The following is a 22,629-nucleotide window of genomic DNA, read 5'->3' as shown; positions in this document are numbered from 1 at the left end:
AGGTAAACATTTGGAGAAGGTTCTTCTGGATAGGATCTCCTTGCTTCTGGAAATGTAATGCCTCATTACAGATAGACACACAATTCCCTGTAGCAAAGTTTATGTATGGACTATGATAAGGAGAAAGGGAGGGTGATTGTTTAGGATTGAGCAATGGAAATTGTATAATAAAATGAATGGTTTCTAGTTTTAATAAATCGACTAGATCCCTAATGGTAGGCTGATCTAGAATTTTAGGTCACCTGGGATCCAAGACTGATTGTACCCGATCAATCAACTTTGTGTTGTCCATAGAAGACAGAGTGTGTTTGGTGTGCGCAGATATTTCAAATCGAAATCTATGTGATATTCTGTATGAATAAGTGCCAGGATATCTAGTTTTATTTTATATATAGAAATTATCTGGACCTAAATATAGGTGGTTTGGTTAGTACGTTGCTAAAGCACCAAATGAATGGCAGAGTTGTGGTCGTGAGGAAGCATGTCAAATAATTTAGTGGGGAATATAACTGTTGACGCATAGATTGAGAATTTGCAGATAGAAATTCATTCGGGCAAGTGTGAGATATTGCACTTTGGCAGGCCCAATGTGAGATGAAAAATGCAATAAAGGGGTGCAAGTCTGTCTCTGAAAGGAGCAATACAAGTAGAATGGGTGGTATAAAGGCCTGAAATAGACGCGCCTTTATTGGTCCGATTGTGAATTTAAAGAGCGTGAACTGATGTTGCATTTGTATAAAACTTTGGTTAGACCAAATTTGGAGTACTTATTTGCAGTTATTGTCGCCGCATTCCAGGAAGAATGTACAAGCTTTAGACCAGGTAGGGAATAGGCACAGCAGGAAATTGTTTGCATTTGAGAGAGTTAGCCATCGGAAAGCATTGGGCAGATTTGATTTTTTTCTGACCTTCGTTGGCTGACGGGTGATCCAAATTATGAGACTGCAAGATTACGAGTGATATTGTGAGTATAGATGGAATCTTTACCCAACTCGTGAATGACAAATTTCATATCACATAGATTTAAGATGTGTTTCAGCATCTTCAGCAGTGAAGTACAGGATGAGCAACTTTGTATAATATAGGTTAGCTGGCAGTGTTATAACAGAACGCGCAGTTTATGTGCAGGTGCAGATGCTACTGAAGTATTGTTCGTTATTGCTATCATGCAATGGTTACAGCAAAACCATGTGCGTAATTTCCACGATTACTATCTCTTTAGGAGTTCTCTCAACCTATTCCCCAAGCTTCTATTTTGCCTCCCGTGTAAAATTCATTGTTCTCCTTATCTCCAGTGCCTCTGCTTGTATGCAGATTGGTAAGCTTCTGAAGGTCTCAAGAACTGATAGAATTGTGGATAGTGAGAAAGTTTTTCTAAGCACTTGGCAGGACGTAGAAAAATTTCTGTCCAGTTTATAGATAACTAATTTTATACTATATTTTTCAGCTTTGTTGATAAGCAATACATCAAGGACTTTCGTCAAAACTATAAACACATATTCCACTCCAATGCCCTAATTAATTCTTTGTTGCACCATTAGAAATTCTCCGATAGTGGCTAAATATAATTCATTTTTAAAAAATCTTCATTAGCTTACATTAATTTGCCCAATTTCCAATGTGAGTATTAATCTTGTCCATCATAGTTCCTTTAGAAAGGCTTCCTCCTAACTGTTGAGGTTAAATAACTTGTCTGCAGTCACTGGATTCCGGGGTACTCAGCTTTTTAAAAGATTGTAATTAGTGCCTCCATCACTGAAGATAGGATTTTGTACTTCCTGTCTTGTTAAATGCCTTCCTGTAGAATCATGGAATTTGAGCGTATGGCTTTCATTATGGTATGGAGCCACAAGATATTCAGCCATCTTCTCATGACTCACAATCGCTCAGGATAAATGTGTGATAAGGGAGAGCTCTTTCAGCTAACAGACACAACACGATTTGCAGCATCAGCGGATTTTCTTTTCTGCTAATGAATTATGCTGCGAATTACTTTTAGATGTTTGCACTGCAGAATCTTGATCCACCTCCGAGATCTTGAAAGTCTTACTTTTACCTGTTTCATTAACAACCCTACCCCCAACACACCAGACTGACAGACGGATGGACACACACACACAGAGACAAGTGCATTCGACCGACGTTTTGGACTCAGAGAATGAAAACAGTGTGACATCGGATATCCATATTCAGGAAGCTCCTTTATTAAGCATCAAGTTCATAGAATAATTAAACAAGAAGTTTCAGTAGAAGATAAATTGCAAGTTCCTGGAGAAATTCCTTCCATCACAGTGCCAAACATGAAATAACTTTGGTTCCAAGTGGTTTCCGGAAACCTGCAGGCCCGGGAATGGGAAGGCAATTGTTAAGGCGTATGTTGTGGAAATATTTTGAAATATGTTGATCATTTGAGATGTATGATTCTTTTAGGGAAGATATAACTGCATTGTTATGAACTTCTTCCAGCCTCAAAAGCAAAAAATATAACAGTTTTCCACACAGATGCAAGGTTTATCCTTCGGGTCTGTAGAAAAAAAAGATTTTACTTGGGATTCACATAGCCCGAGCTGTACCATTATTGTTAGGGTTAAAGAAGCATGATATAGGTAGGATGGGGAATGGACAGCTCACCTCCTTGAGGTTATTCTGCATTCTGGTATCAGATAGGAGCGAAAACTATACATAAACTATCTGATTTCATGAAGGGGTTCGCCACAAATGGGGAATTATAAACAGCTTAGGGCCTTTGAGACTCCAGGCAGTATGGATTCAAATCCCAGAGTAGGAGAGATGAGAAAGAGCAGGAAGAGATGGTGAACACACACATTATTGGAATTGAAACATGACTAAAATTGTCACGAATGGAGGCTCCTCAGCCTAAATCACTGGAATTTGTTGAAATTGAATGCAGCTAAGCCTATCACCCATTGTGACACCGATTTCGTATTCCGGAAGATCACAGCACCTTGAGCACACACGTGACGTTGTTCGAAATCTCTAAGGGTTTCAGCAACTTCCATCTTTCAGACGCCATTTGGAAGAAGAAAAAAATGCTCATTCCTTCTCCTCGTCTGCATTAAATCTACCTGGTCTAGCTTTTCATCAATTGTAAGTAATCATAAGACGTTTCCAATTACGGAATCGAAATTTTTCCAAACAAAAAGCACCTCAATTTCATCTGCTCACAGCCTTACCTGTTCTAAAGCAATCCTGAACCTATGCAATCTTTCCAAAGAACAAGGATTTCCCAGTCCTGATAATATCATTATAAAATTATTTTGAATAATTCTACTTTCATGTCTTCTCAACACCTGCACCGAGTGTTCAAACAAAAGACTAAACAATGTAGTTTAACATATCTGTATTACATCCTTAAGGTGGCTGGTTAATTGTTCAGGAGAAAGATTTGAAATATTGGAACAAATCTACTTTTGGCCTGGGATAGTAAAGTTTTGAGAAAACATTTTATGACGCTCCTTCTGTTTATGATCGAAATTTCACTGCTGCAGAAGTGGCAGAAACACAATCGTGAAAAAAACATCAATAAAGGAGCGATGAAAGTGCAACTGCACCGAGGGCGAAGTGAAAATAAATGAAATATTTAATCTTCTAAGCGTTAACATACTTTATATAGGCAAAATAGCCAACTTCTGTGCTATGACATTACTGTAATATACGATGCATTGATTAAATAATTCATATTTCTCTTTGCTCCAGCACTATCATTAAAGGGGCCAGAACCATACTGGTTTCTCACAGATCCAGTTCATAAGAGCATCACACTTAAGGTCATTCCACCTTCCATCAGGCAACATCTCCACGCAGTCTTCCTCAGCTTCATTATTGGGTTCCCCTGCTTTCCAAAATCTATAAACAAAACAAGGATAATAAAATTATGAATAAGTATTACCACGTGGGTCTCAGATTTATTCTGTATATATCCTACGTGATCATGTGAACTAGGGTCATCCACAACCACTACTTTTCTTTTCCTGAAAGATATCCAACAAAGTTTTTCAGCTGGGAGATTAAAGATGTCGATACAGCGACAATGCAGAACCAGTCCTAAATTTGCAGTATATGATGGGGCGAAACTTGGAAGCAAACATTTAGGAACAGGTAATCATCTACACCTGCCCCTAATGCCCTTTCTACTGGTACTGGTATACTGATTTTGTAGAGATGTCGGGGCAACCTACGCGATATACTGTTGTGTCTTCTATGGATAGTATACACTGCTTGGTGGTGTAAATAATAATTAATGTGATTGATGTGCTACTTCTGAGTTGTGTCGCTTGCTTCCTGATGGGCACAATTTCTCCCAGAACTGCCGGAGCTGCATTCAAACGGGGAAGTGGACATACTTTCCATCAGGATCCTGGCTTCTCTTCATCGATGGAGAGGAAAGCTTTAGGGAAAAAGATGATGAGACAGGATACGGAAAGTGTCCTGATACGGAAGGTGAAAGGCCACATTCACCTTGATAACCGTTAGTTATTTCACCAGCAGTGTGATGTACTTTTTACGGACCATGTGAACCCACATTTGAGTCATTGCATTTAAAGAGTCCCTTCTACATTTTTTTACAGGAGCAACGAATGAACACATATTGTCAGCAAATGCCATTCTTATAACAATATTGAACGAGAGAAACATGAGGAAATACTAGCTTTGTAGAACCTGTCAGACGCACAACACCTGCGATGTTATCTAGTCCTCAAACCTTTCACTTGATTAATGCTTCAATGTCTGTTGTTTGCTTACATCACATGGAAAGAATTAAATTGTCTAAAGACCAGCGACTCTGACATTGGGAAACTGAGAGGAGAAAGCGAAATGGAACATACAGTTGATGATTCTGAAAGGATTTGATCACAGCTGCGTTAGGCAAGCCTGTTTCAATTAGGTGTGTTTACCGTCACTGTTTAATTATTCACAACCATTCATCAATGAAATATAGCAGGAATATAGAACCATCAAGCGATCCAGATCATTGAGTCGCTTAATTCTGTGTTTTGCGTGCATTTCTTTACTGAAATTTCACCACCTCCCACTGAGAGCTCTTTCGCGTTCTTATAAGTGGTAAAAATACCCGCCCAAACCATTTACTCTCCACATTTTCAACAACCCACCATATTTGCCACCATTTTGACTAAGCTGCATTGTTACGGCATTGTCCAAATTTATGATTATTCAGGTTAAATAAATAACAGAAATAATAATACCGTTGCTACTAGTGTTAAAACTACAATGAATTGTAATGAGATATATATCTTTAAGTTTGTACTCAAGACTTCTAATAATGAAAAAAAGTATAATTTCCATTACTAACAATGTTGCACCAACATGTTGGCTTTCACTGACCTATGAACAAAAGCAAACTAGCTGCTTCACTCTCGTTTTAATGTGCAATGTCGTCTTTAGCTTTTATAATCCGTTGTCCTCACTTCTGTTATTTCCTCCTTAACCAAAAACAAATATGGATAGCCCACACCAACCAGCAACTTCCCCGTAATTTTCCTCATCCCATCGTAAGTAAAACCCCTGTCAACCCCTGCCGGATATTCCAAGATTGGAGCATTACAAGCAAGACCACAACACTTCTCCCAGTGTGGTCCTAATCTACAACTTATGAACTGGATATAGCTCATGGTTGTCGATTCCTTTTCCAAATGGTGTGCAATCTACTGCTCTCTTTGAACATCAGTTTCAGTAGATGAAACAATTTTGCTTCAATCTCTTGATTCACACGCCGCACACCACCGCGCCCATCTCAGGATGATCTTACTATTTTACTTTCCAGCTTCAGCCCTTAACGGGTTTATGTATTCACTTGCTGTTTCTTCTGGTCCTGGAATACACTGAATCTGCAAGTGAAGCGGCTGAAATCCAACGGCTGAATAACTCTTTGTAGTATTCACAGGCATTCCTATCCTGTTCTGCACGAGCTTTGCTTCTTATTCTCAACTCATTAATTTCAGGAACAAATGCTAACCCCTCACCCATATTTTCAAGCAGCTGCTTTTGTCCGAATGTTTCATTCACAGAAGACCGTCAGTCGATAGACACGGACTCCCAAGGCACTGAATGAAAAAAAATGCACCAAAAGCACAGAAATATGAAAATACCCTGGGTAAATATCCAGTAAATGTAATTTAAGTGACTGAAGATCCTTTTCAACAGCTTTGGTGTGGCTACCATATTTGAAAGTATATTCAGTTTTGCGTGCTAATTAAGGTCAGAGTTTGCTGAATTGAACTCCGACTGATAGAACATGAAAGGTAAAACATCGAGGCAGCGTAATTGGTCTTTCAACTAAGAATGTTGTGCCGAACTAATTAAATTAGATATTGAGTGCCAAACCAATCTAATCCCTCCCGCATACTCAATGCCAAAATCCCTTCATTTTTTTTTCCAAATGTTTGTGCCTATCTGGGAGCCTCTGAAACACTTTAACTCATTTACATTCACTACTGTCCGTAAATGTAGAGAGTCTTGACCCAGAAGTAGAGCACTGAGATGATGTAACATTAAACCATATCCTAACAATAAACTGCAAAATAAGAGCCACGGCAGGCCACAGAACAAGAGAGACCAAAAAGCAACAGGCAACAAGTTAACTGAAGGCCAGGAGTAACTGTCGAGGCTGGCTGGTTCGATGAGTTAAAGAGGACTATGGATGAGAAGTGGACTTAAATAGGCTACAGGCAATGACTTGGAAACGAATGGCATGAAACGACTATTAGCTGGATAAAAACTGGGTGCCTGCTTATTAAGGCCTGACATTGCCCCCAGCAGCCGAAGGCCAAGGACAATGCGATGGGTCTGTTGGAACTCCTCATTGCACCATGGATCCGAGATGAATCTGGAGGGCATCCAAGACCTTTCCGGTGGACCGTACCCTTCCCAGTCGAGAAGGTACTACACACGCTGCCACCGGTTATGTGAATATATTAACCGATGAACATTTATATAAACAATCTTCTAAATTCCTTCGCTGCATCAGTGTAGGTTGAGGTAGGTTGACTCGACCATTGACAAAGGACTTGAGGCAGCATACTTTAAAGGTAAGCGTGATCCTCAGCGATGGTGGCCGCTAGAGACTGTAGTCAATGTAGTGACTGAAATGGGTAATTTTGAAAGACCAATGAACCGGGGCTAGAGCTTGGAAGTTCGTGGGCAGGGGTAGATCTCGGGTGGACAATAAGACACCGAGCCCAGGCCAGGGTAGTGTTGATGGGCGACACCGACAGTAAGCCTGGCAGCAGTAGGCGCGGTTGGTAGCCAGTTTGGCCCTCCGTGCTCTCTTCCAAGCATCCCGGCAGCGGCGAAACAGAGCGCTAGCGGACAGGGTCTATACTGTTGGCACCCTTGCACGGAAAAAGGGTGAAGAAAGACTTTGGATGAGAACTGGTTTTAAACTGGTTTTAAACAAGTGATGAGTTGGAAACGAGTGATAGTGACTCCTGCCGGCTGCGTAGAGACTGAAAGGTGTCCTCCTGTGCCGAGTTGACTTTCCAGCTCTTGGCTGTGCATTCCAGGCATTCATAACTCGCTGAGAGCAAAATGCCCCACGAATCTCATTTGAACTTACCCGGTCGCATTTTAAATAAGGGTCACTATTATCAGTATGTCAGCTGTCCTACTGGGGGCAATAGAGCACTGGACCTTCTGTATGCAATTGTACAAGGAACATGCAGTGTCCCTTCCCTTCCTTCACTTGACTGATTTGATCACAACTTGGTCCTGCTAACACCTAAGTATGTGCCTCGTGTCTAGTGGAAGCCTTTGTCAACAAGTACTGTAAGCAGGTGGACTCGGGATGTTAATGAGACACTGCAGGAATGCTTTGAGAGAAGGACTGAAAAGTGATATGTCAGACTCACAGGCTGTACATTAACAAATCGACTGATTGTATCACAGTCTTAATCAAATTCCAGGCCAGTACTATACGCTCCATGGCTTACTAAATAAGCAGCAGCTCGTTCAGTTCCGCAGTCACAAGGGTCGTTACAGAAAATCTTTCCTACCAAATGCAATAAGCACATACAACAGGAATGTATCCTTGTGCGACAGGAGAACACACATTCTACAATAATAGTCTCTGTTTTATCATTCCCGTTAATTCAGCAACCGTTAATCGGGGCAGCACCATATGCATTTCTAAAACTGAAGGTCGATAAAAGAGGACGGTTCTGTTTGAAGTTCAACGCACAGAGGTAGGATAAAATATGCGGTTAGAAACTATCTCACTTTTCAGATGAAGAATAATCCGTTCCATCCACCCAGCGCCAGTCGCCTTCCTGGACCAAATCATTGAGGCCAATCCAGGATCTCTTTCGAAGTTTTGTCTTTACATACTCCTGTCATAGATTAAAAAAGTGTTTCTTAACGGGAGGCACGAGAGACAATGACATTATTTGTGACAAACTATAATTTGTAACCTGCTGAATGAGGCCAAACTATCTACTCACAATCAATTTGAACAAACTGCGGAACTGATTTCAGAGGGACGTGAGAATTGCATGTCACCTCAGTTAACTTCAAGATATGCAGAATTTAACCAAAATGCAATAACTGAACCGTAGACTCTGAGTTAAAATATTCCATCAGTTTTGAGAACATAACGATTTATACCGCAATGCCAATCAGGAATTGGAAAAAAAATTATTTCAGAGCTTGGCAGTGTGAGCAATGAGTGAAATTGATGGAGTTGGTAATTTCTCCAGTGGCTGTTGCTCTTGGCCTTAAATATTTCCTGGAATATAAAACTGTGAAATGTTCATTTGCTGGCAATGGAGAGAATATTTCGTGCAATTAATGCACTGTTGATTGAATGAACATTTTGGCTTTACTTTTGTTTTGCACCTGCACTAAAAAAAACATGAGTATTCCATCATGCATCTGCAATTTATCTGTTCCACTGTAAGAACTTTACACAGGAATATTGAGTTCAAACATTTTGTCAGATATGGACCAAACACTACGTTACCCTCTCAGGGTTTAGGTCGATTAAGGACTGATAGTTTGATGGTAATGCCAATGAGAGGCTTGCCAGGGTGTGCAGAATCTCTAGCCATCCAGTCAACGTCGAACCATGGTATTTGCTTATGCCAAAATAGATCAACGGCGCTTACCATCTTCCTGGACCATCACTCATTTTTGAAGTAACAGATAGTAGAACTATTGCTTACTGACTTCCTAACCGACAAAACTGCAGTCAGTAATGGTAGGCAGCAAGCCGTCCACCACGATTATACTAAATATTGTTGCTCCGTAAGTTTGGGTCCTTGGTCCTAGTTCTGCTCCCTGTATACATATATCTGCGTAACAAGACTGAGCACCAAATTCATCTACAGCCAGCATAACCAAACAACCCATCTACCATTCTTCTTGCACACATTTGCCACTGGAGTACCACTGAAATTGAAGGGAGGCAAATGTTATTACTTTGTTTAAGAAAGATAATAGGGATATTCCTGGAAATAATAGACAATCGATCTTTAAATCGGTGTTGGATAAACTATTGGAGATTATTGGATTTACGAGCATTTGGTGAAGTTTAGACTGATTAGAAATAGTTAACACGGCTTTCTGAGGGGCTGGTCTTGCCTCGTGAGCCCGACTGATTTCTTCGAGGAATTAACAAAATAAAATTGATTAATGTAAAATAACGTATGTGGTTATATTTATTTTATTAGAGCGGACTTGAACTTTCCCCATGGAAGGCTCACTCAGAAAGTCAGAAGGCTTGGCTGCATTGATTCAGAATTGACTTGCCCACAGAAGGCAGAATGCGGTAGTAATTGAAAATATTCTGCCTGGAAGTCCCTGACTAGTGGTGTTCTGTGGGATCCGTCTTGCGACCCTTGATTTCCATGACTTATATGAGGACGTATAGGGGTGTATTAATGTTTGGAGGTGAAACGAAGGTTGGTGATGCTGTGGTCAGTGTAAAAAGTTTCCCTAATTTACAACGGGACATTGATAGGATGTAGGGTTGAGCTGAGAAATGGCAGATGGAGTTCAATCTGGAAAATGGTGAAGTTATTTACATTTAAAAATCAAACTTGAAGGAGGAGTATAAGGTTAATGACAGGATTATCAGCAGTGTGGAGGAACAGAGAAATATTGGGATCTACGTCCATTAATTCCTCAAAGTTTCTGTGCTTTGATAGGGCTGTGAAGAAAGAAAGTGTGTTAGCCTTCATTAGTCAGGGGATTGAGTTCAACAGCCACGAGGTAATGTTTCAAGCAACACACTCAAAATGTTGAAGGAACTCAGCAGGCAAGTCAGCACCTTCGGCAGGACATTTTGTTTTTAATTGAATGCTGCCTGGCCTGCTGAGCTCCTCCAGTATTCTGTGTGTGTGTGGCTCCGATTTCCAGCATCTGCAGATTTCCTCTTGTAGGTAATATTTCAGCTCTGTTCAACTCTAGTTAGACCACACTGAGTATTCTGTTCAGATATGGTTGCTTTATTATAGGAAAGATGTGAAACCTTAGACAAGGTGGATAGGATATTTAACAAGATGCTGCTGGATTAGTAACAATGTCTTATGAGGAAAGCTCATATGAGAAAGCTAGGCCCTTTCTCTTTCGAGCAAAGGAGGATCAGAGGTGACTTGATGGATGGGTATAAGACATTAAGAGGCATAGAGTGGACGGCTGGGTCCTTTTTCCCAACACGCAATGCCTAATACTACAAGGTGAACATTTAAGGCTATTGAAGAACATTTTCATGGAAAGTTAGAGATAGGCTTTTATTTTTGCTTTACACAGACAGTAATAAATGCGTGCAACGGACAGCTGGGGAGCAGTGGAGCAGTTATATCAGAGAAACATAGGGACTCTTATCATTCCACATTTATGGTGAGTCTGGGAGGAAAGGTTTAGATTCATTTTGGAGCAGGTTCAAAGGTTGACACAACATCGTGGACCACAAGGTCCTTCTCTAGTTAACTGTTCTATTTTATATTTTCTGCACCTGAATACACCATGTGATTAGTTAATCTTGTAATAATAATAATAATAATAATAATAATAATAATAATAATAATAATAACAACAACAACAACCCCATAAACTATTGGGTATAACGGATGGATGAATTCTTTTGAATGCTACTTCGATTGATATTCAAGGATTTGGCACTAGCGTAGTCTTCCGATCTGTCTGCGGGGATTGCATTACAACGGCCGAAAATGTTCTGCACAGCTGAAAGAGAGCTACTCACTGCATCACAGTGCCAGAAATTATGCTTCTGGTGTTAGCCCTGTCCAGCTTCCAATATCTGTCTGTAATCGCGTGGGTTTTCCTTGGCTGCTCGGTTTTTTGCCCATCACAGGCAACTGAAAGATTCCTGCCAAGAGGTCCTGCCAAATCGAGACTGAGCAACAACAAGCTCTGAGTGGAGTTTAGTACTGTGTGTCTCATCTTTAGCAGCGAGGCAGTCAGCGGTCATAGACGCATAGAACCATACAATACTACAGCACAGAAACAGGCCTTTTGACACTTTTTGGCTGTGCCAAAACATTTTTCTCCCTAGTTCCACAGAACTGCACCTGGAACATATCCCTCCATACACCTCTCATCCATGTACCTGTCCAAGTTTTTCTTAAATGTTAAAAGTGAGCTTGCATTTACCACTTCATCTGGCAGCTCATTCCACACTCCCACCACTCTCTGTGTGAAGAAGCTCCCCCTAAAGTTCCCTTTAAACTTTTCTCCCTTCACCCTTAACCCATGCCCTCTGTTTTACTTTTCTCTGCTAGCCCCAGTGGAAAAAAGCCTGCTTGCATTCACTCTATCTATACCCATCATAATTTTATATACCTCTATCAAATCTCCCCTTGTTCTTCTACGTTCCAGGGAATAAAGTCCTAAACTATTCAACCTTTCTCTGTAACTCAGTTTCTCAAGTCCCGGCAACATCCTTGTAAACCTTCTCTGTACTCTTTCATATTAACCATATTAATATCCTTCCTGCAATTCGGTGACGGAAACTGCACACAATACTCCAAATTCGGCCTCACCAATGCCTTATACAACCTCACCATAACATTCCAACTCTTATACTCAATACTTTGATTGATAAGGCCAATGTTCCGAAAGCCCTCTTTCCTACCCATTCTACCTGTGACACCACTTTTAGGGAATTTTGTATCTGTATTCCCAGATCCCTCTGTTCTACTGCACTCCTCAGTGCCCTACCATTTACCTTGTATGTTCTACTTTATTTTCTCCTTCCAAAGTGCAATACCTTACACTTATCTGTATTAAACTCCATCGGCCATTTTTCAGCCTATTTTTCCAGCTGGTCCAAATCTCTCTGCAAGCGTTGAAAACCTTCCTCACTGTCCGCTACACCAACAATCTTTGTATCATCAGCAAATTTGCTGATCCAATTTACCACATTATCATCCAGATTATTGATATAGATGACAAATAACAATGGACCCAGCACTGATCCCTGTGGCACACCACTAGTCACAGGCTTCCACTCAGAGGAGCAATCCTCCACTACGACTCTCTGAATTCTCCCATTGAGCCAACGTCTAATCCAATTTACTACTTCACCATGTATACCTAGCGACTGAATCTTCCTAACTAACCTCCCATGCGGGACCTTGTCAAAGACCTTACTGAAGTCCATGTATACAATATCAACTGCCTTCCCTTCATCCACTTTCCTGGTAACCTCCTCGAAAAACTCTAATAGATTTGTTAAACATGACCTACCAAGCACAAAGTCGCGTTGACTCTACCTGATAAGTCCCTGTATATCTAAATACTTGTAGATCTTATCTCTTAGTATTCCTTCCAATAATTTACCTACTACTGACATCAAATTTACCGGCCTATAATTTCCGGGATTAGTTTATCGATGGTCCATGCGTCCCTAAGGTAGACGTGAAAGGCTACTTGTTCAATCAATATAAAATAGGAATGTGTTTGCTCTTAGCTGGCTGAGAACCTAAAGACAAACTGCACTGAGAAAAGTTACTTTTATGTATGGAGTAACAGGAAGGAGCCTTGATTGAAATATTCCCCAGCGGTTTGCATTTTCAAAGATCATGACGTAAACGGAATACAAATGTTTCCATGAGTGCGCAGAGTCATTTGAAAATGACTTTAATTGAAATTTTATGCAGATGTGTCCAATGAACTGCAAGCTGTGGCCATGAGAGTGGGGCAATTGGCTTTGTACTGTTAACTGGTTCACCAGCATCACTAAATAGATAACAAACAGATCAGAAGCGAGTAAGTTTTATCATAATTAATTCATACCTGCTCCGCCACGTTGTTAGTAACAAAAAGATGGGCATTCATTGATGCACACGATCTCTCGGCAACTGTCCAGCTTGCTGTGCCTGAGGAAATTTGATAACAGCTTTGTTTGAAGCGAGTCCATTGTTTAGGACAAGAACTGATATCTGTGAAGATATTGAAGAAACTATCAGAGAAAACTGGGTGTCTATAGAGAGGACCATTTTGGCTGGGGATAGTCATGAGATATGTGGTAGTGCAGGGCATGAGGAAACGCTCTGCTGCATCTAAGCTGCTTGTTCCAGTGTTCAGGACAGCTTCTCAGCTAAACTCAATTCACTTCACTGGGTGAGACAATGCACAGCGAATTACTCGAAGCTGTGGGAATAATTCTGTCGGAGAAACAGAAGTGGGCGGATAGAAGAAAGTCTGGAAACAAAGTCGGTTGATACAGGAGTAGCTCCAGGAAGAACTATATGGATGGAGAGTCGGTGACAAAAAGGAAGACGACACAGGAAATGAGGAGAACGGTGGAAAAGGGAGTGGAAGAAAAGTGGGAACTCGGTGAACTCATGGTGTATGAGATAGTGAGCGGAGACCAGGGGTGGGGGCGAAAAAGCAGAGGTAGCTGAGCCTGCTTAGTAATCATCACCAACATTCCGCCAGCCATACAAATTCATCATTCAGTTGATTTCTCAGATGAATAATTGGCAGTATCTGATAAAAATGTACTTACTCCTTTTCAGCCATGAGAACTCAGTCTGAAGTGTGTCAATTAAGTTGTGGGTCCTTTCTGAATCTAGTGTAGCTGAAAGAGGGGAACAATTTAGATCATGGACCTCTGATTTTCATAGAAACATAGAAAATAGGTGCAGGAGTAAGCCATTCGGCCCTTCGAGCCTGAACCGCCATTCAGTATGATCATGGCTGATCATCCAACTCAGAACCCTGTATCTGTTTTCTCTCCACACCTCCTGATCCCTTTAGCTCACAAGGGCCATATCTAACTTCCTCTTAAAAATAGCCAATGAACTGGCCTCAACTGTTTCCTGTGGCAGAGAATTCCACAGATTCACCATTCTCTCTGTGAAGAAGTTTTTCCTCATCTCGGTCCTAAAAGGCTTCCCCTTTATCCCTAAACTATGACCCCTCGTTCTGGACTTCCCCAACATCGAGAACAATCTTCCTTCATCTAGCCTGTAATCCCTTTAGAATTTTATACGTTTCAATAAGATCCCCCCTCAATCTTTAAATTCCAGCGAGTATAAGCCTAGTTGATCCAGTCTTTCTTCATATGAAAGTCCTGCCATCCCAGGAATCAATCTGGTGAACCTTCTTTGGACTCCCGCTATGGAAAGAATGTATTTCCTCAGATTAGGGGACCAAAGCTGCACAGAATACTCCAGGTGTGGTCTCACCAAGGCCTTGTACAACTGCAGTAGAACCTTCCCGCTCCTGTATTCAAATCCTCTTGCTATGAATGCTAACATACCATTCACCTTTTTCACCACCTGCTGTACCTGCATGTCCATTTTAAATCACTGGTGTACAATGACACCGAGGTCTCGCTGCACCTCCCCTTTTCCTAATTGGCCACCATTCAGATAATAATCTGTTTTCCTGTTCTTGCCACCAAAGTGGATAACCTCACATTTATCCACATTGAATTGCATCTGCCATGAATTTGCCCACTCACCTAACCTATCCAAGTCACCTTGCATCCTCTTAGCATTCTCCTCACAGCTAACACTGCCGCCTAGCTTCGTGTCATCCGCAAACTTGGAGATGTTGCATTTAATTCCCTTGTCTAAATCGTTAATATATATTATAAACAACTGGGGTCCAAGCACTGAGCCTTGCGGTACCCCACTAGTCACTACCTGCTATTCTGAAAAGGTCCCGTTTATTCCCACTCTTTGCTTCCTGTCTGCCAAACAATTCTCTATCCACATCAATACCATACCCCCAATACCGTGTACTTTAAGTTTGCACACTAATCTCCTGTGTGGGACCTTGTCAAAAGCCTTTTGGTCATCTGTTCTCTTCCTGCCTTTATCCTCTTTCTCAGATGTGCAATAAATCACAATGTTTTATGTTCATACCTTTTTTATATTCATAGTCAAATATTGTCTGAAAACTGGAGTGCACTTAATATATAGCAATATCATGCTTAAACAACTTAAGCAGACTCTCACTGGAATAAAAGTGTACCTTTTCTCTTATGAGATCTCTTTTACAGGACACACTGAATGCAATATCAGAGTACGCTGACTATAGAAATGTATTGAAAGGTGAGGAGGTTGTTTTGCAGTTACGAATGGTGTATTCTTGACTAATTCTATAAAGGTAATTAATATAAGAAGTAAATTAACTTTAAGCATCTTGCAGTGCAAGCGCTTCCACCCGACGAAGCTATACCTAAAATGTCTATATTGAGAAATCAATGCCAAAATAATTGTGTGCCCTTTGCTAAGTGTTTAGTTCTGTTTTTGTTTTCAGTCTATAGTTAACAAGATGAAGTAGATTTTCTTTGTTCCACTGTTTCACACAAGAAAGAAAAGAATCATTTCTAGTTTATAACATACTGTAACTACACAGTAAATGTTGTCTTAATGCCACCAAATGAAATGTGGTGCACAGTCCTTCTAGCAGAATTCTACATTATGAACAGGTTTTTCTGCCTGTTAGCTCTTTGGACCCACTTTAGGAACGCAATTAATGCCCTGAATCACTGCCATAACTTCCATTCTTCGAATTGATTGAGTCGCCATACTACGTGAAATGTAACCTGTAAAAAATCAAAAAGCAAAATTGCTTGCCCCTTAACACTGCACAGGGGTCTTTGATCCCTAGGAATTGAAACTTTCGATGTCACAACAAACTTTTTAGTGTGTGCTTCATGCTACAAAAAAAAAAGTACAATTATAAAGCGCAGAATATGAGCGTATTGAGACTACTATTAGCACTTAAGTATCTCACAAAGCTGGCACGGGATAGTAAACTCACATGGTAATGGAAGTAACTTGAAATCGGTTTTCACAGAGCATGCAAGCGATGTTGCGATGTTGGCCAATTAGGTAACAAGCTCGTTATTTAGGGAGTAATTAGAACGTGGTCTAAATTTTCTGATTTGCACCATTTGATATTTGATATCACAAAATGGAAGAGTGATGTGAAATATTTGCTGACTGATATCACACAGGACGGGATTGTTGAATACTGTGAAATACATCTCTATTGTTTCATGGCGAGCATCTGGATAATCATCAGAGAAGCTGAACAATTAGCGAACTTAATATACAGAGTCTGAATTTTACACCTACCATTACTCTTCCACTGAGAAAGTTCTACCTGGATTCTAGCAGCTGCTGAAGCCATATTAGCCACCGTCTGAGTGTCTGAAAATACAAGATAAACAGTTATATATGTTACATTTTCCTTGGACTGCAAACGCATCTGCCGATGAACAGTTCATATTCTCGGCCATAACATATTAGAGCAAAAATGTTCTGATTGTGGTGTATACAACCATTGTAGGCCATAATATGGGCATTGAGTACAATTGTTGTTAAAACCTAAGAGAGTAGTTGTGATTGCACTGGAAACTGTGAAACGAGGATTCAAAATGATGTTCGTAGGACAGTAATATTTTTTTCTCTACAGGCGAGGAATAATTTTCAATTGTTATATTCGGAACAGTGGACGATAGTGAAATCTGTCTGAAATAAAATTATAAAAATGTTCAGCTTCCTCACTGAGGTAACGAAAAGCCCATGCCAGGAGGTCCCCTGTAATTTGGAGGATGAGGGAGCAATAAGAAAACCTTCTTACCCAGGACGCCTTCGGGTCTGAAATATCAAGCGAATGTATAGTTGCTGGTAAGACAGATTCGGCTGTCTTGTGTATTTTCCCGAAGAATAGGTACGATGCATTGAATGGCCTACGTCTGCATTGCTAGGACTCGCTGATAATTTAGAACTATGTTGTTAGAAAAAAATCAAGTCTTCATACGCATAGTCCTACATAGCCTGCTGGTGTTGCTGAGGCACTGCGTATACATCCACTGCATGTAAATTTATATAACAATATATCTTCCAGAAACAGTCGAGCAGCTTGTTTCATTCTGTATCACAGGTTATTCAAGGACACTAGGGTAATTTTTTTTCCAAGAGGATACCATAAGCCTATACTGGATACTCTCACAATAATAACTAATGTAAACACCATTTGTTTTGATCACACCCAAATCTCATGGTTTATTATCCGAGTAAAGTATACAAGTGTATGAGGGTTGTCCTAGAATGGAGCATTAAGCTGTCCATTGCTTTGGTTTTTGCTTGTATCTCAGATCACTGTTTCTTATGCAACATATATAGATATCAATATAGTTCAGAATGGATTTGCATGAATAATGCAAGATATACAAAATGATCTCTCTGATAATTATATAAGCTGTTTCATTCTAGAATTGTAATTTTTCTCCCCAAATTAATTGCATCAAATTCGGTATTACCATGAACTGTCATAATTATGACCACCCCAATCACATGAGTGCTCTTAATTTGCGAAATAGTTGACTGCAGGAAATAAAATCAAAATCGTTACATCTGAACAACACATCCACTTTGCTACTCCCTGGGATTTGTAACATTTGATGTCAATAGGAAGCGTATTCATGAAGGTTTTCAATCTCAAAAGAATAAGAGCACATAGAGGGCAAAATGAGAATGGATTAAAAGTAATATCGGGAGACAAACACCACTAGGTTGTTGCGTGATAGCAAGGTCACAAGGTAAGAAGGAACGGCAACAAATAGGTGACGATGTTCTGAAGCAAAATGAAGGTGACATCAGTATGGTCACCGCTGTGTGATATCAGATTTGTGATGCAGTGATTAAATAACACACCAGCAGAGATTTATCAAACGATGGGAGATATTTCCACAAAGTGGAGGAGTGAGACTTTGTGCCGATCGCAAAGGGCATTAAGTGGTAAAATGTGGAGTTTATGATGTAAAGCAATAAAGAGAAACCAAAGGATATGGCAAGAAGGCAGGTGTATGGGAATAAGTGGAATCCATGATCCACCATGATGGAATGGCGGAGCAGACTGAATGGGCTGAATGGCCTAATTCTGTTACTATTTCTTCTGGTTTTATGATCTTCTCAGTGAAGAAGTTTCCAGTCCTACTCTCTTTAAACTTTTCCCCTTTCATGCTTAACCCATTACACCTAGTTGCACCTCCAGCCAACCACAGTGGAAAAAGCCTGCTTATGTTTACCATATCTATGCCTCTCATGATTTTGTGTACTTTTTTGAAATCTTTCCTCAATCTTCTACGTTACAAGAAATAGGGCTCCTAACCTATTCAATTTTTCCTTACAACTCGGGCCCTGTAGAAACCGTTTTTTTTAATTATTTCTCTCTTTACTGTAATATAAAATTTATTTATATCTTTTCTGCAGGTAAGTGACCTAAACTGCACACAATGCTCCAACTTGGGCCTCAGTCATGTTTTATAGAAGATCCATCTTCTGTACTCATTACTTTTCTTTAAGAAGACTAATCTACCAAAACTGCAGCCATAATGAGTCTGGATTGCAAAGACTGTCTGATGAGTTAGAATTATGCTGTTAGGAACAAAAGAATTCATACGCATACTCTTACATAGCTTTGTTGGAGTTGCTAAGGTATTTACATATAAATAAGTTTTATATAACTTTGGATAATAAACATCTTCCAGAAGAACACAACGTTGACCAGAATTTTTTTAATTGTGCATCAAATGCTATTCAAGGACAATAAGCTTTGTTGTTCCTCCGATAGTATTATAAACACTTCTTGATGACACTCACAATATCGCCAAATACAAATGACATTTGTTTTGATAACCTCCAAAACTTTGGCCTTATTAGACGGGTAAAATATTTTACAGTATGAATATTTTCATAGATTGAGGGCTTTAAGCTTCCATTGTTTTGAATTTGCGTATATCTTAGATAACTAATTTAGCATGCAACGTAGGTAGAAATGAAAGTTCAGAGTGGATTCACTTGACCTTTGCCAGTCCTGCAAAATGAACTCTCTGAAGATTAGATAGGCTGTTGTGCGGAGCAGGGGAAAAGGAGTGGTAAGTTGCCCGAGCGTATAAATTCATGAGCAGTCTCAGAAGAGCAAACCGGACTTATTTTAACAAACCGAGTGGGCGAGTTTAATGTAGTTGGGGGGTGGGCGGTGTTAAAATGGGAGATTAAGATAACATTGTGATGCTGACATTTGACCTGGAACTCACAATCTGAAACTTTTGGTGGCAGCGGCATTGATTCCAGTTATCCAATACTCTGGATGTGTTTTTGCAATTGGTACGGCGTGTACCTTGTAATGAGGACTCCATTGGTTGGTGCATTTCCGATGGGAGTCACCCGGATTGGCCTACTGACCTTCTCCTGCATTATTCTTCATTCTCAGACATACAACAATCAACATGTTCATGCTTATTCACTTTTATATTTGTGGTCTGTTAAAGCTTTGAATCTGCTGCACACAAAATAATAAAAACAATTCCCTGCATTTTGAAACAAATTAAACTGATTTGTTACTGCACTCCATACACCATGAGGGCATACTCAATGTACTCACAGTACACAACATTGAATAGAGTAAGAGCTCAGCTGCTTTCGGAGTATTTCACATCGTTAGAAGGTCGTATTTTCACACAGAATGGCGGACGTTGGATCCATTCTTGGAAGGGAAATTGTGACACGTGGAATGCACAACAAATTAACTTAGGTCAGCACGTAGGCATTTCCTACATTGTTCCGAGAAACGAGAACTTACATTATTTCTCGGATTTATTCTCACTATCTGAAATTATTTTTTTTTTCCTAGCAGGCTGTGAGTAAGAGGAAGTAGATTTTACTTCTCTCATTCTGTTTCGCTCAGTTTAAAGACAAGAAATATGTCAAATTTCTGACACCAAATTGGTTGGACACTCAATTAGGAAGGGGAGGAGGGAAGAGAAGAGAGCGGTAGTGATAGGGGATTCAATAGTCAGGAGGGCGGATAGGAGATTTTGTGGGGAAGATCGGGAGTCTCGGATGGTATGTTGCCTCCCTGGTGCCAGGGTCCGGGACATCTCAGATCGGATGTAGGTTATTCTCAAGAGGGAGGGCAAGAACCCAGATGTTGTGGTCCATGCAGGGACCAACGACGTGGGTAGGATGAGTGAGGGGGTCCTGTGTAGTGAGTTCAGGGAGTTAGGTGCGAAGCTGAAGGGCAGGACCTCCAGGGTAACAATCTCAGGATTGTTAGCTGTGCCACGTGCGAGTGAGGCAAGGAACAGAAAGATTATACAGATTAATACGTGGCTGAGAGGATGGTGCAGGAGGGAGGGCTTCGGGTTTTTAGATAATTGGGCTTTGTTCCAGGGAAGGTGGGATCTGTTCCAACGAGACGGTTTACACCTGAACTGGAGCGGTACCTACATTCTTGCAGGAAAGTTTGCTAGTGTTTCTCGGGGGGGGGGGGGGGGGGGTTAAACTAAATTTGCAGGGGGCAGGGATCCAGAATGCGAGAGAGGATAGCAAGATGAAGAATAAAGGACAGGTGGGAACGACACGGTTCTGGAATATTAAGTGTGTAGTAGAGAAAGGTGAAGCGGAACAAGTGATAAGGACGACACATGTACAGAAGGATGGCCTGACGGAACATGGAGTTAAATGTGCAGAAAGAATAAGTAAATTTAGGAAGGACAACAAAATTCCAGGGGCGTATAGCCCGATGGGAGTTCGGGAAGCTGGGTTAAGCACAATAGGCAGCGATTTAAATAGGGAGAGGAGAAATGGGCTAAAAATTCTATATCTGAATGCACGAAGTGTCAGAAATAAGGCGGATGAGCTTGAAGCTCAGGTGCGAATAGGTAACTATGATGTTGTTGGGATAACGGAGACATTGCTGCAGGGAGATCAGACCTGGGAAATGAATGTACAAGGGTATCCGTGCTATCGTAGGGACAGAAATGTGGGCAGAGGGGGTGGGGTGGCCCTGTTGGCGAGGAATGAGATTCAGTCCTTTGCAAGGGGGGACATAGGATCAGGAGAAGTAGAGTCTGTGTGGATAGAACTGAGGAACAGTAAGGGCAAAAAGACCCTAATGGGTGTTGTCGACAGGCCACCAAACAGTAGCATGGATATTGGGTGCAAGTTGAATAGGGAGTTAACATTGGCATGTGGCAAAGGTAATGTCGCAGTAGTTATGGGGGATTTCAACATGCAGGTGAACTGGGAGAATCAGGTTGGTGCTGGACCCCAGGATAAGTAGTTTCTAGAGTGCCTACGGGATGCATTCTTGGAACAGCTTGTACGAGAGCCGACCAGGGACAAGGCTATTCTGGATTTAGTCTTATGTAATGAATAGGATTTGATAAGCGATCTTGAAGTAAAGGAGCCATTAGGAGGTAGTGACCATAATATGCTAAGTTTTTATCTGCAATTTGAGAAGGATAAGGGCAGATCGGAGGTGTCAGTGTTGCAGTTGAACAGAGGAGACTATGGAGCTATGAGGGAGGAGCTGGCCAAAGTTAACTGGACAGATATCCTAGCAGAAAAGACAGTGGAACAGCAATGACAGGTATTCTTGGGAATAATGCACAAGGTGCAAAATTAGTTCATCCCCCGGAGAAAGAAGGATTCAAATGGGGGAAAGGGGCCACAGTGGTTGACAAAGGAAGTCAGGGATTGCATAGCATTAAAAAAAGGAAGTATGACAGAGCTAAGGTGAGTGGAAGGACAGATGATTGGAAAATTTTTAAGGAACAACAGAACTTAACTAAAAAGGCAATATGGGGAGAAAAAATGAGGTACGAACACAAGCTAGCCAGGAATATAAAGGAGGATAGCAAAAGCTTTTTTAGGTATGTGAAGAGAAAGAAGATAGTTAAGAACAATGTTGGGCCCTTGAAGAATGAATTGGGTGAAATTGTTATGGGAAACAGAAAAATGGCAGAAGAATTTAATAAGTACTTTAGATCTGTCTTCACTAGGGAAGACACAAGCAATCTCCCAGATGTGTGGATGGGCCAAGGACATAGGGTAACAGACGAAATGAAGCAGATTGACATTAGGAAGGAAACGGTGATGAGTAGACTGATGGGACTGAAGGTTGACAAATCCCCAGGTCCAGATGGTCTGCATCCTAGGGTACTAAAGGAGGTGGCCCTGGAAATTGCGAATGCATTGGTAATCATTTTCCGATGTTCCTTAGATTCAGGATCAGTTCCTGAGGATTAGAGAATGGCTAATGTTATCCCACTTTTTAAGAAAGGAGGGAGGGAGAAAACAGAGAACTATCGTTCTGTCAGCC

The 22,629-nt window shown here is 40.8% G+C and overlaps 1 protein-coding gene across 3 annotated transcripts in view; it reads right to left on the bottom strand.

The window, feature by feature from the left end:
* Positions 1-2,182: 2,182 nt before the first annotated feature.
* The window catches only part of LOC140740191 (hepatic lectin-like), a 32,611-nt gene continuing 12,164 nt past the window's right edge, over positions 2,183-22,629 (bottom strand). For 2 of the 3 annotated variants that reach the window (XM_073069203.1, XM_073069205.1), the window contains 5 exons: positions 16,593-16,667; positions 14,006-14,077; positions 13,291-13,436; positions 8,254-8,363; positions 2,183-3,867 (listed from right to left, as the gene is read on the bottom strand). In XM_073069203.1, coding sequence (XP_072925304.1) covers positions 3,726-3,867; positions 8,254-8,363; positions 13,291-13,436; positions 14,006-14,077; positions 16,593-16,667 — 545 coding nt within the window. In that variant the 3' untranslated portion in view covers positions 2,183-3,725. The remainder of the gene's footprint in view (positions 3,868-8,253; positions 8,364-13,290; positions 13,437-14,005; positions 14,078-16,592; positions 16,668-22,629) is intronic. The other variant, XM_073069204.1, reaches the window with a different exon arrangement.

This window comes from Hemitrygon akajei, chromosome 16 (genome assembly GCF_048418815.1).
Source record: "Hemitrygon akajei chromosome 16, sHemAka1.3, whole genome shotgun sequence".
Classification (NCBI taxonomy): Eukaryota; Metazoa; Chordata; class Chondrichthyes; order Myliobatiformes; family Dasyatidae; genus Hemitrygon; species Hemitrygon akajei.
This window is presented reverse-complemented; position numbering and strand designations above follow the sequence as displayed.